The following is an 11,931-nucleotide window of genomic DNA, read 5'->3' as shown; positions in this document are numbered from 1 at the left end:
AAGGACGGCGGCATCAGGGGTGAGGGATGGACGGAGGCTCCGCTAGATGGACGCCGCGTTCTCCATCCCCGCCCTCGTCCCGGCTGTTGCTGCTCTTCCTTCCTGCGTGCGGCGGCCCGGTTGGCCGTCGACGGCATGCTGGTAGTGGGGAGAGCAGCTAAGGCAGCGAACTCGGCGCTGGGAGATGTACGGGGAGGAGAGGAGGACGGGACCATGGCGGCGACGGCTGCGGTGGAGAAGGGGAGAATGGGCTAGGGTTCTCACCCAATCGGGGACCCTCCTCGCTCCTATGCCAAGCGCAACCACCCACACGACGCCACACACAACCACACACGCGAATTCCCGCAAATGCCCTCGGCGGGGTATGGAAATTACGGCGGTGGCATGAGATCTTTTCGGTGGAGAGCAGACTATTCATTGTAGCAGTAGCTTCATGTCGATCCAACGGCCCAGCTCCTCCCACCGCTCGATCCGACGCCCAGAAACACATCAAGCGACTCAATCCGACGGCCGACAGTGGCTGAGCTCTGAGAAGCCTCAGGTTCTCCCAACTATCATAGTAGTCTGATTAGCGAAATTAAAGGTAGACCTTGTAAAAGGTCACTCCCATCTTTCCAGATTGTAACAAATGGCGCACTGTCACAACTTAGGAGTTTTTTTCCGTATATTTGTTTATTTAACACACGTAATGTTTGGGAAACTGCATGACACCCAATACGGATGTGGCTATCTCATATATATATATATATATATATACATATATATATATATATACATATATATATATATACATATATATATATATATACATATATATATATATATGTATATAAAAGGGTACACAAAGTGTACAAATATAATATACAGAGTATACACAGAAGCTACATATAAACGTTATCTAACACACTTTGGGGTGTGACCGCGGCCACATATGTAATATAGAACTACGTGTATTTTCATGTTTTGGGCTGTTAGCGGCGCATGCAGTAGCCGGCTGGCGACTGCAATGCTTAGAACCATGGTTTGGTTTGGTCCTTGCTTTAGCACATGGATGCTTTATTTCGTTTTGTTCCATTAGGGCATATCCCCGCAAACCAGACACCGCATCCGATACGGGATTTGGCCATCCAAAGCTATCCGCATATATTTTAAACCGGGATTCATAAGGGTGGCCTTACCTCTCACAACTCTCGTACAGCTGAACTGTGTTTTCGGTTAGACTGCAGTCTGAGCTTAGCCTCGGGCCTCCGCCAACATGAGGTTCTACTGGAGCTTTAATTTCCTATGAAAAGTACAAGCTAGCATGACTTTCCGATGGAACACACCTCCTAGATTCCTTCGAACAGAACATACTATGGGCGAAAATTCCTACGGAAACTAATCCTCCAAATGTTCCTCCGAAATTCCCGTATACCGAACGGGCCCTAAGGTTGGGGTTTTGGAGCTTCAGGCCTTGAAGTCAGAAGGGGCATGATCGACATGGATCACATGATCAAGGATCAGAGCGACCTCCTCCTACAACAACCGCGTCAGCTTTCCCCCGGAACAGACCCCCCCCCCCCTCCCAAAGAATAGAGCTTCCGATGCCGAGGAACAACTGATCGCCGCCCGCGCCACCTTCCTTTTGGTGGTGCGCAACTTCTCATCGTCAGCCTCTGCCTTCCTTTTGTTGGTGTACCACTTCAACGTGCGCTTCTCCATCGAATCATGTTGTTATCTATCCAGTGGGCACTCCTCGCCGGTGGCTACCGCATGTTTGGTCGCCCTCTCGCCCGTCAAAATGATTCCGGTGGTGCGCAAATCCTCCTCACCGTGGTTGATCAGTCTCCTGCGGCTCGCGCCTCACTCACCACGCCGAGATTACAGAGGAGGAGTCTTTCCTTGGTGCTTTTGGTGAAGTTAGACCCGGAGACGGAAACATCTTATTTTGAGTTGCTGCCCAAATCCACTAGTGTTTTTTTAGATCAAACCCAATCCCACTATAGTAGGTAAATGAACTTTTCATTAAAAAGCGTTCTAAAAAGGATTTTCAAGTTCCTCTTCTTTGCCATCCAAGTAATGAATCGACAAGGTGGTTGCGGCAATGACGTGTTGGAATAAGGTATCTTCGGCCTCTTCCTATCAGTTTTGGTGGATCGGACGCGGGGGAGGTCGAGGAAGTACATTCACTGGGAAACTAATATCATGGAAGCCGACTAGGGTGGATGTCTTAGGGCATACGTTGGGCAAGAGTAATTATTGGGCGATGGGCCAAGCCAAGGTAGACTGAAGACTATGAAACCCCTAATGCAACACATTAGCATTTTCCTATGATAAATAGTGGGCTTGTCAATGTGTGTGTGGACATTCATCTTATTGGTTTGTTGCCATGTAGGATGAAAATTATGAGCTCTAATCATGTATAGAATGTACTGATAAGTTACAATTGTAGGCTATAAATTGTCCTACAAAAGATGACCGAGGAAAATCACTGAAATTTAAAATGAAGGCTCTTAAGAAAGAGAGAATAAATTTATCGTATGGCATCTTTTCTCTTGTTTGGACTATGGAATTGTCATGACACTTATATTATCCTTATGCAATGCTTTTATCTTGACTTGATTAGGAATGTTTTACATAGTTATAATCTATGATTTTATATCAGGAAAGAAAGTAACATAAGGCATGTTGTATCCGGAATTCAAAATACGGACCAAGACGAGCGTTGAGATAATGGCACATTAAGTCCAGGACAAGTGAGTTCATAGATCCATCCGAGTACAAAGGAGCTGAAGATAAATCCCTGGCTGAACAGATAACACAATCTGGAACCCCAAATCGAGATGACACAAACCCCACATCTCGATCATGTCGGACGCAAAGGCCACCATGTTGAGACAACTACGTACTACACAAACCAATGTCACAGTCATAACCGAGACAGTGAAGAACAACACAGCTAAAAGAACAGAGAAAAAATTAGCCTCGAGGACGCCGTAGAGGATTTATTGCAAGCACATCCATCGTTTTGTTCCAAGAAGATCACACAATGGAGAGGGACATCATGTCAATATGGAAGGACTCCCAAGGCCCTGCCGTACACGACGACGTCGTCGTATATCTCGTCCAGGTTATTGTACTTGTACTGGAACCCTTCCTTGACGAGCTTGTCCGACCAAATGCACACCCTGGGCTTTTCCGGAAGACCACCAATGCTGCAAGCAGACAGAAGCCCACGCGTCGTCAGTGGTCAGCAGTGCATCGCACAACCAGTAGCTTTGTACAGTACATAAAACGTCGTGTACACTACATACTGATCTGTGTTGATTTCGTACTGCGGGTACTTGGCCGCCAGGAAGTGGGCGAGCGCCACGCCGGAGGTGTTGAGGGTGCAGACGATGTACCGCCCCGACGTGGCCTCCTCGGCGGCGAATATCTCGGCGCGGCACACGTCCTCGATGTGGACCAGCGGGATCGACCCCGACGCCTGCTCGATGAGTTCCAGTCTGTCGACCATGTCGTCGTCGCCTGAAATTAACATTCCGTCACACACCACCGCGACGGATGCATCTCGACTGAAATCCGGATACTTCTTGTGCGTGCGTTTTAGTTTGAGAGGCCTCACGTACCGGATATCAAGGAGAGGATCTCGGGGACGCTGGTCGTCACCTTTGTCGCCGGGGCCCTGCCGACGACGACGACGGGGCACACGGTGACCAGGCTGAGGCCCTTCTCCTCCGCGAACGCCATCGTCGCCTTCTCCGCGAGCACCTTCGAGGCAGGGTACGCCTGCAACGCCAAGGCAACACGTACTCACGGCGTCCTTCCAAATTTTCTTATGCTACTTTCAACTTGACTGATAGATGTGTACGCACCCAAGTACCGATCTTGTTGGCCCTGAGGTACTCCACGTCGGACCAGGATTCCTCGTCCAGGACATGGCCGTCACCTTCCAGCGGCCGGCTGGAGATGGCGGCCGTCGACGACGTCAGGACCACGCGCTTCACCGTCCCCGCCTTCACGCACGACCTCATCACGTTCAGGGTTCCCTGAATCGCCGGCTGGATCACTTCTTCCTGACATCACAGGCAGCAACACACAAAAAAGCAAAGCAAAATCTGTCAATACTCAATAGTGGGTTAACCATAACCTCAGTGATGTTAAAACTGGAGTGTGGTGGTTGTTGCTTACTACCTCAGGGTTCTCCGGCAAGAGGGTCACCGGAGCGGCGACGAGGAAGGCATAGTCACAGCCGGCGACGGCGTCGTCGAAGCTGCCCTCCTCGTTCAGGTCGGCGCGGAAGACCTCCAAGGGGCCGAGCGCCGCCAAGGCCTTAAGATGCGCGGTCTTCTCCGCGTCATCTGAGAATCCAAAGCACCACGACACAAGTGACCAGTTTCATTCATAGGCTCCCGTTCGTAAGTTCTGATGAGTGAACCAGAGGTAAATGAAGATCTACATCAAGTAATTACCGGGGTTCCTGGCGGTGGTCTTCACGGCGTAGCCCTTCTCCAGCAGCATCTTGACGAGCGCCGACGCGATGTACCCACTGCCTCCGGTGACGCACGCCGTCTTCCTGCTCACGTTCCCTTCCGCCGGCGCCATATCGTCCCTGTCACTAGCTACTCACTACTTCAGTTCTCCTGGCAACTCAAGCCACCAGAGTAAATTCTGCTGGTCTGGTGGGTGGAGCACGCGGCTCCGAGATAACTGTATTTATGCTCGCACCTGCACGTGCATCACGCGCGTTCAACGCCAGCCACGCAAATCGATCGATATGTGTAGTACAGATATTTACCAGTGCGACTGTGAGCACGCACGACTCCACATTCGACAAGGAATGGTTGGGGCTGTGAGCCCTGCAACTAAAGGATGTCGAAGACTATGAGCACGAGGTTACTATGCAGTTATCTCACCAACGGATTTCCGGTTATCTCTTGTCCTTTTCTTTTCTTTGCGGGAAAGGTATGTAGTACTCCCTCCGTCCCAAAATAAGTGTCTTGAACTTAGTACAAATTTGCACTAGAGATAGTACAAAGTTGAGACACTTATTTTGAGACGGAGGGAGTATCATCTCCGAAGTCTAGCTGTAATAATGTATCAGCCTGAAGCGTTACTTGCTACCAACCAATAGACACTTCTCCCTTTTCTACTGCGGGGAACCAAAAGGAGTTTTAAAGTCAAATGTGTAATGAGTCCGAGAGTGACGACTGCTGCAAACTGACTAAAGTCTAGCTGTAATAATGTAATCCGGTAGTAGCTCTTTCATAGAAGAGTGATTAGTCTACCAAATCACTTGTCGCCATCAAGCATCATCCGGTTTCATTTCCCTTGCAAATTACTTTCGCATATTACTTTCGGTTAAGATTTCTAGCGGTGTTTGTTCTTTGAGACTGTGGTTACTATTCTCTCAAGCATATCTATCTGAGTTGTAATCATGATGTGTTGGGTATTTGCGTGTGATGTACTTAAGGTTGTAGGTCTGTTTGTTGATGGATTATAGATGGGCTTGGGCATATATAAGACAATAATCCCTAGTTAATCTCTAAGGCCCATTTAAATGCATAATAAGTCGTGGGAAGTTTAGTCCCATACTGTTACAGTAAGAAGAATGAGACCTCTTTATAAGGGCTGATTTACCACGTGCCATTGGGAGCTTGGGAAGAGTAGCTGTACACGCGCGCTCCTTCTCCGGCGCCCGCCTCGCCCCATCACGAGGTGCGCCGCGGGTTGCGGGAATGAGCCGAGCTGAAGCTTGCAGAAGTTGAGAACCAACTTGAGAAGAAAATAAAACGAGTCCGGTCTGATCAAGGTGGAGAGTACTTTTCTAATGAGTTCGATCTATACTGTGCGGAACATGGTATTATTCATGAGAGGACCCTGAAGGAAATATGCCCTAAAGGCAATAATAAAGTTGTTATTTTATATTTCCTTATCCATGATAAAGGTTTACTGTTCATGCTAGAATTGTATTGATCAGAAACTTAAATACATGTGTGAATACATAAACAAATACCGTGTCCCTAGTAAGTCTGTACTAGACTAGCTCGTTGATCAAAGATGGTTAAGGTTTCCTAACCATGTGTTGGAAATATGCCCTAGAGGCAATAATAAATTGGTTATTATTATATTTCCTTGTTCATGATAATCGTTTATTATCCATACTAGAATTGTATTGATAGGAAACTCAGATACATGTGTGGATACATAGACAACACCATGTCCCTAGTAAGCCTCTAGTTGACTAGCTCGTTGATCAATAGATGGTTACGGTTTTCTGACCATGGACATTGGATGTCGTTGATAACGGGATCACATCATTAGGAGAATGATGTGATGGACAAGACCCAATCCTAAGCCTAGCACAAGATCGTGTAGTTCGTATGCTAAAGCTTTTCTAATGTCAAGTGTCATTTCCTTAGACCATGAGATTGTGCAACTCCCGGATACCGTAGGAATGCTCTGGGTGTACCAAACGTCACAACGTAACTGGGTGGCTATAAAGGTGCACTACGGGTATCTCCGAAAGTGTCTGTTGGGTTGGCACGAATCGAGACTGGGATTTGTCACTCCGTATGACGGAGAGGTATCCCTGGGCCCACTCGGTAGGACATCATCATAATGTGCACAATGTGACCAAGGAGTTGATCACGGGATGATGTGTTACGGAACGAGTAATGAGACTTGCCGGTAACGAGATTGAACAAGGTATCGGGATACCGAGGATCGAATCTCGGGCAAGTACTATACCGGTTGACAAAGGGAACTGTATACGGGATTGATTGAATCCTCGACATCGTGGTTCATCCGATGAGATCATCGTGGAACATGTGGGAGCCAACATGGGTATCCAGATCCCGCTGTTGGTTATTGACCGGAGAGTCGTCTCGGTCATGTCTGCATGTCTCCCGAACCCGTAGGGTCTACACACTTAAGGTTCGGTGACGCTAGGGTTGTAGAGATATTAGTATGCGGTAACCCGACAGTTGTTCGGAGTCCCGGATGAGATCCCGGACGTCACGAGGAGTTCCGAAATGGTCCGGAGGTGAAGAATTATATATAGGAAGTCCAGTTTCGGCCACCGGGAAAGTTTCGGGGGTTATCAGTGTTGTACCGGGACCACCAGAAGGGTCCCGGGGGTCCACCGGGTGGGGCCACCTATCCCGGAGGGCCCCATGGGCTTAAGTGGGACGGGAACCAGCCCCTGGTGGGCTGGTGCGCCCCCCATGGGCCTCCCCCTGCGCCCAGGGTTGGAAACCCTGGGGGTGGGGGGCGCCCCACCTGGCTTGGGGGCAAGTTTCCCCCCTTGGCCTCCGCCACCCATGTAGATGGGATCGCAGGGCCGGCGCCCCCCCAGGGGGCCTATATATAGTGGGGGGAGGGAGGGCAGCAACACCCTAGCCCCTGGCGCCTCCCTCTCCCTCCCGTGACACCTCTCCCTCCCGTTTGTGCTTGGCGAAGCCCTGCCGGGATTCCCGCTACTTCCACCACCACGCCGTCGTGTTGCTGGATCTCCATCAACCTCTCCTCCCCCCTTGCTGGATCAAGAAGGAGGAGACGTCGCTGCTCCGTACGTGTGTTGAACGCGGAGGTGCCGTCCGTTCGGCGCTAGGATCATCGGTGATTTGGATCACGACGAGTACGACTCCATCAACCCCGTTCTCTTGAACGCTTCCGCTCGCGATCTACAAGGGTATGTAGATGCACTCCTCCCCTCTCGTTGCTAGCATCTCCTAGATTGATCTTGGTGACACGTAGGAAAATTTTGAATTTCTGCTACGTTCCCCAACAGTGGCATCATGAGCCTAGGTCTATGCGTAGATTCTATGCACGAGTAGAACACAAAGTAGTTGTGGGCGATGATTTGTTCAATTTGCTTACCGTTACTAGTATTATCTTGATTCGGCGGCATTGTGGGATGAAGCGGCCCGGACCGACCTTACACGTACTCTTACGTGAGACAGGTTCCACCGACTGACATGCACTTGTTGCATAAGGTGGCTAGCGGGTGCCAGTCTCTCCCACTTTAGTCGGATCGGATTCGATGAAAAGGGTCCTTATGAAGGGTAAATAGCAATTGGCATATCACGTTGTGGTTTTGCGTAGGTAAGAAACGTTCTTGCTAGAAACCCATAGCAGCCACGTAAAACATGCAAACAACAATTAGAGGACGTCTAACTTGTTTTTGCAGGGTATGTTATGTGATGTGATATGGCCAAAAGAATGTGATGAATGATATGTGATGTATGAGATTGATCATGTTCTTGTAATAGGAATCACGACTTGCATGTCGATGAGTATGACAACCGGCAGGAGCCATAGGATTTGTCTTAATTTATTGTATGACCCGCGTGTCATTAAACAACGCCATGTAATTACTTTACTTTATTGCTAAACCGTTAGCCATAGTAGTAGAAGTAATAGTTGGCGAGACAACTTCATGGAGACACGATGATGGAGATCATGGTGTCATGCCGGTGACGATGATGATCATGGAGCCCCGAAGATGGAGATCAAAAGGAGCAAAATGATATTGGCCATATCATGTCACTTTTGATTGCATGTGATGTTTATCATGTTTATGCATCTTATTTGCTTAGAACGACGGTAGCATAAATAAGATGATCCCTCACTAAAATTTCAAGAGACGTGTTCCCCCTAACTGTGCACCGTTGCGAAGGTTCGTTGTTTCGAAGCACCACGTGATGATCGGGTGTGATAGATTCTAACGTTCGAATACAACGGGTGTTGACGAGCCTAGCATGTACATACATGGCCTCAGAACACATGCGAAACACTTAGGTTGACTTGACGAGCCTAGCATGTACAGACATGGCCTCGGAACACAAGAGATCGAAAGGTCGAACATGAGTCGTATAGTAGATGCGATCAACATGGAGATGTTCACCGATGATGACTAGTCCGTCTCACGTGATGATCAGACACGGCCTAGTTTGACTCGGATCATGTATCACTTAGATGACTAGAGGGATGTCTATCTGAGTGGGAGTTCATAAGATGAACTTAATTATCCCGAACATAGTCAAGAGGTTTTTGCAAATTATGTCATAGCTTACGCTTTAGTTCTACTGTTTAAGATATGTTCCTAGAGAAAATTTAGTTGAAAGTTGATAGTAGCAATTATGCGGACTGGGTCCGTAAACTGAGGATTGTCCTCATTGCTGCACAGAAGGCTTATGTGCTTAATGCACCGCTCGGTGAGCTGAACCTCATCGTCGTCTGTAGATGTTGCGAAACATCTGACATACACGTTTTTGATGACTACGTGATAGTTCAGTGCGTAATGCTAACGGTTTAGAATTGTGGCACCAAAGACGTTTTGAAACGTCGCAGAACATATGAGATGTTCCGAAGACTGAAATTGGGATTTCAGACTAGTGCCCACGTCAAGAGGTATGAGACCTCTGACAAGTTTCTTAAGCCTACAGACTAAGGGAGAAAAGCTCAATCGTTGAGCATGTGCTCAGATTGTCTGAGTACCACAATCGCTTGAATCGAGTGGGAGTTAATCTTCCAGATGAGATAGTGATGGTTCTCCATAGTCACTGCCACCAAGCTATTAGAGCTTCGTGATGAACTATAACATATCAGGGATAGATATGATGATCCTTGAGCTATTCGCGATGTTTGACACCGTAAAAGTAGAAATCAAATAGGAGCATCAATTGTTGATGGTTAGTAAAACCACTAGTTTCAAGAAGGGCAAGGGAAAAAAGGGATACTTCATGAAACGGCAAATCATTTGCTGCTCTAGTGAAGAATCCCAAGGTTGAACCCAAACCCGAGACTAAGTGCTTCTGTAATGAGGGAAACAGTCACTGAAGCAGAACTTCCCTAGATACTTGGTAAATGAGAAGGCAGGCAAGGTCGACAGAAGTATATTGGATATACATTATATGAATGTGTACTTTACTAGTACTCCTAGTAGCACCAGGGTATTAGATACCGGTTCGGTTACTAAGTGTTAGTAACACGAAATAAAAGCTGCGGAATAAACGAAGACTAGCTAAAGGTGAGATGACGATATGTGTTGGAAGTGTTTCCAAGGTTGATGTGATCAAGCATCGCATGCTCCCTCTACCATCGAGATTGGTGTTAAACCTAAATAATTGTTATTTGGCGTTTGCGTTGAGCATAAACATGATTGGATTATGTTTATTGCAATACGGTTATTCATTTAAGAAGAATAATGGTTACTCTGTTTATTTGAATAATACCTTCAATGGTCTTGCACCTGAAATTAATCTCGATCGTAGTGATACACATGTTCGTGCCAAAAGATATAAAATAGTAATGATAGTACCACATACTTGTGGCACTGCCATTTGAGTCATATTGGTATAAACGCATGAAGAAGCTCCATGTAGATGGATCTTTGGACCCACTCGTTTTGAAAAGATTGAGACATGCGAACCATGTCTATTGGTATATATATGCATGAAGAAACTCCATGCAGATGGATCATTTGGACTCATTTGATTTTGAATCACTTGAGACATGCAAATCATACCACATGGGCAAGATGACTGAAAGGCCTTGTTTTCAGTAAGATGGAACAAGAAAGCAACTTGTTGGAAGTAATACACTTTGATGTGTGCAGTCCAATGAGTGCTGAGGCATGCAGTGGATATCGTTATGTTCTTACTTCACAGATGATTTGAGTAGATGCTGAGTATATTTACTTGATGAAACACAAGTCTGAATTATTGCAAGGTTCAAGTAATTTCAGAGTGAAGTTGAAGATCGTCGTAACAAGAGGATAAAATGTCTGTGATATGATCATAGAGATGAATATCTGAGTTACGAGTTTGGCACACAATTAAGACATTGTGGAAATTGTTTCACAACTAATACCGCCTGGAACACCATAGTGTGATTGTGTGTCCGAACATCATAACTGCACCCTATTGGATATGGTGCATACCATGATGTCTCTTATCGAATTACCACTATCGTTTATGGGTTAGGCATTAGAGACAACCGCATTCACTTTAAATAGGGCACCACGCAATTCCGTTGAGATGACACCGTATGAACTATGGTTTAGAGAAACCTAAGCTGTCGTTTCTTAAAAGTTTGGGGCTACGACGCTTATGTGAAAAAGTTTTAGCCTGATAAGCTCGAACCCAAAGCGGATAAATGCATCTTCATGGAATACCCAAAACAGTTGGGTATACCTCCTAATTCAGATCCGGAAGCAAGAGTGATTGTTTCTCGAAACGGGTCCTTTCTCGAGGAAATGTTTCTCTCGAAAGAATTGAGTGGGAGGATGGTGGAGACTTGATAAGGTTATTGAACCGTCACTTCAACTAGAGTGTAGCAGGGCACATGAAGTTGTTCCTGTGGCACCTACACCAATTGAAGTGGAAGCTTATGATAGTGATCATGAAACTTCGGATCAAGTCACTACCAAACCTCGTAGGTCGACAAGGATATGTACTACTCCTGAGTGGTACGGTAATCCTGTCTTAGATATCATGTTGTTAGACAATACTGAACCTATGAGCTATGGAGAAGCGATGGTGAGCCCATATTCCGACAAATGGTTAGAAGCCATGAAATCCGAGATAGGATCCATGTATCAGAACAAAGCATGAACTTTGGTGAACTTGCCCGATGATCGGCGAGGCATTGAGATAAATGGATCTTTAAGAAGAAGACGGACGTGGACGGTAATGTTATCGTTTATGAAGCTCGACTTGTGGCAAAGAGTATTTTTCACAAGTTCAAGGAGTTGACTACGATGAGATTTTCTCATCCGTAGCGATGCTTAAGTCCGTCGGAATCATGTTAGCATTAGCTGCATTTATGAAATCTGGCAGATGGATGTCAAAACAAGTTTCCTTACTAGTTTTCGTAAGGAAAGTTTGTATGTGATACAATCAGAAAGGTTTTGTCGATCCTAAGGATGTTAAAAGGTATGCTAGCTCC

General features: G+C 46.7%; 1 protein-coding gene across 1 annotated transcript; it reads right to left on the bottom strand.

The window, feature by feature from the left end:
• Window positions 1-2,706: 2,706 nt before the first annotated feature.
• On the bottom strand, window positions 2,707-4,683 carry LOC109733882 (anthocyanidin reductase ((2S)-flavan-3-ol-forming)). The gene is made up of 6 exons (XM_020293095.4): window positions 4,452-4,683; window positions 4,174-4,340; window positions 3,855-4,055; window positions 3,609-3,768; window positions 3,294-3,507; window positions 2,707-3,194 (listed from the first exon to the last, which is right to left on the bottom strand). Exons 1-6 carry the CDS (start codon window positions 4,582-4,584, stop codon window positions 3,047-3,049), a joined length of 1,023 nt encoding a protein of 340 aa, XP_020148684.1. The 5' UTR covers window positions 4,585-4,683; the 3' UTR covers window positions 2,707-3,046.
• Between the last annotated feature and the right edge of the window lie 7,248 nt (window positions 4,684-11,931).

Source organism: Aegilops tauschii, chromosome 2 (genome assembly GCF_002575655.3).
Source record: "Aegilops tauschii subsp. strangulata cultivar AL8/78 chromosome 2, Aet v6.0, whole genome shotgun sequence".
Classification (NCBI taxonomy): Eukaryota; Viridiplantae; Streptophyta; class Magnoliopsida; order Poales; family Poaceae; genus Aegilops; species Aegilops tauschii.
Note: the sequence above shows the minus strand (reverse complement) of the source record. Positions and strands in the feature narration are given on the sequence as shown.

Bases quoted from the DNA above. Each gene is read 5' to 3' on its own strand.
- LOC109733882 (XM_020293095.4), bottom strand. From the start codon at position 4,584: ATGGCGCCGGCGGAAGGGAACGTGAGCAGGAAGACGGCGTGCGTCACC. The intron at 4,056-4,173 runs GTAGTAAGCAAC...CTGTGATGTCAG, and splicing joins TCTTGCCGGAGAACCCTGAG to GAAGAAGTGATCCAGCCGGC. The intron at 3,195-3,293 runs GTATGTAGTGTA...GTCTGCTTGCAG, and splicing joins TACGAAATCAACACAGATCA to CATTGGTGGTCTTCCGGAAA.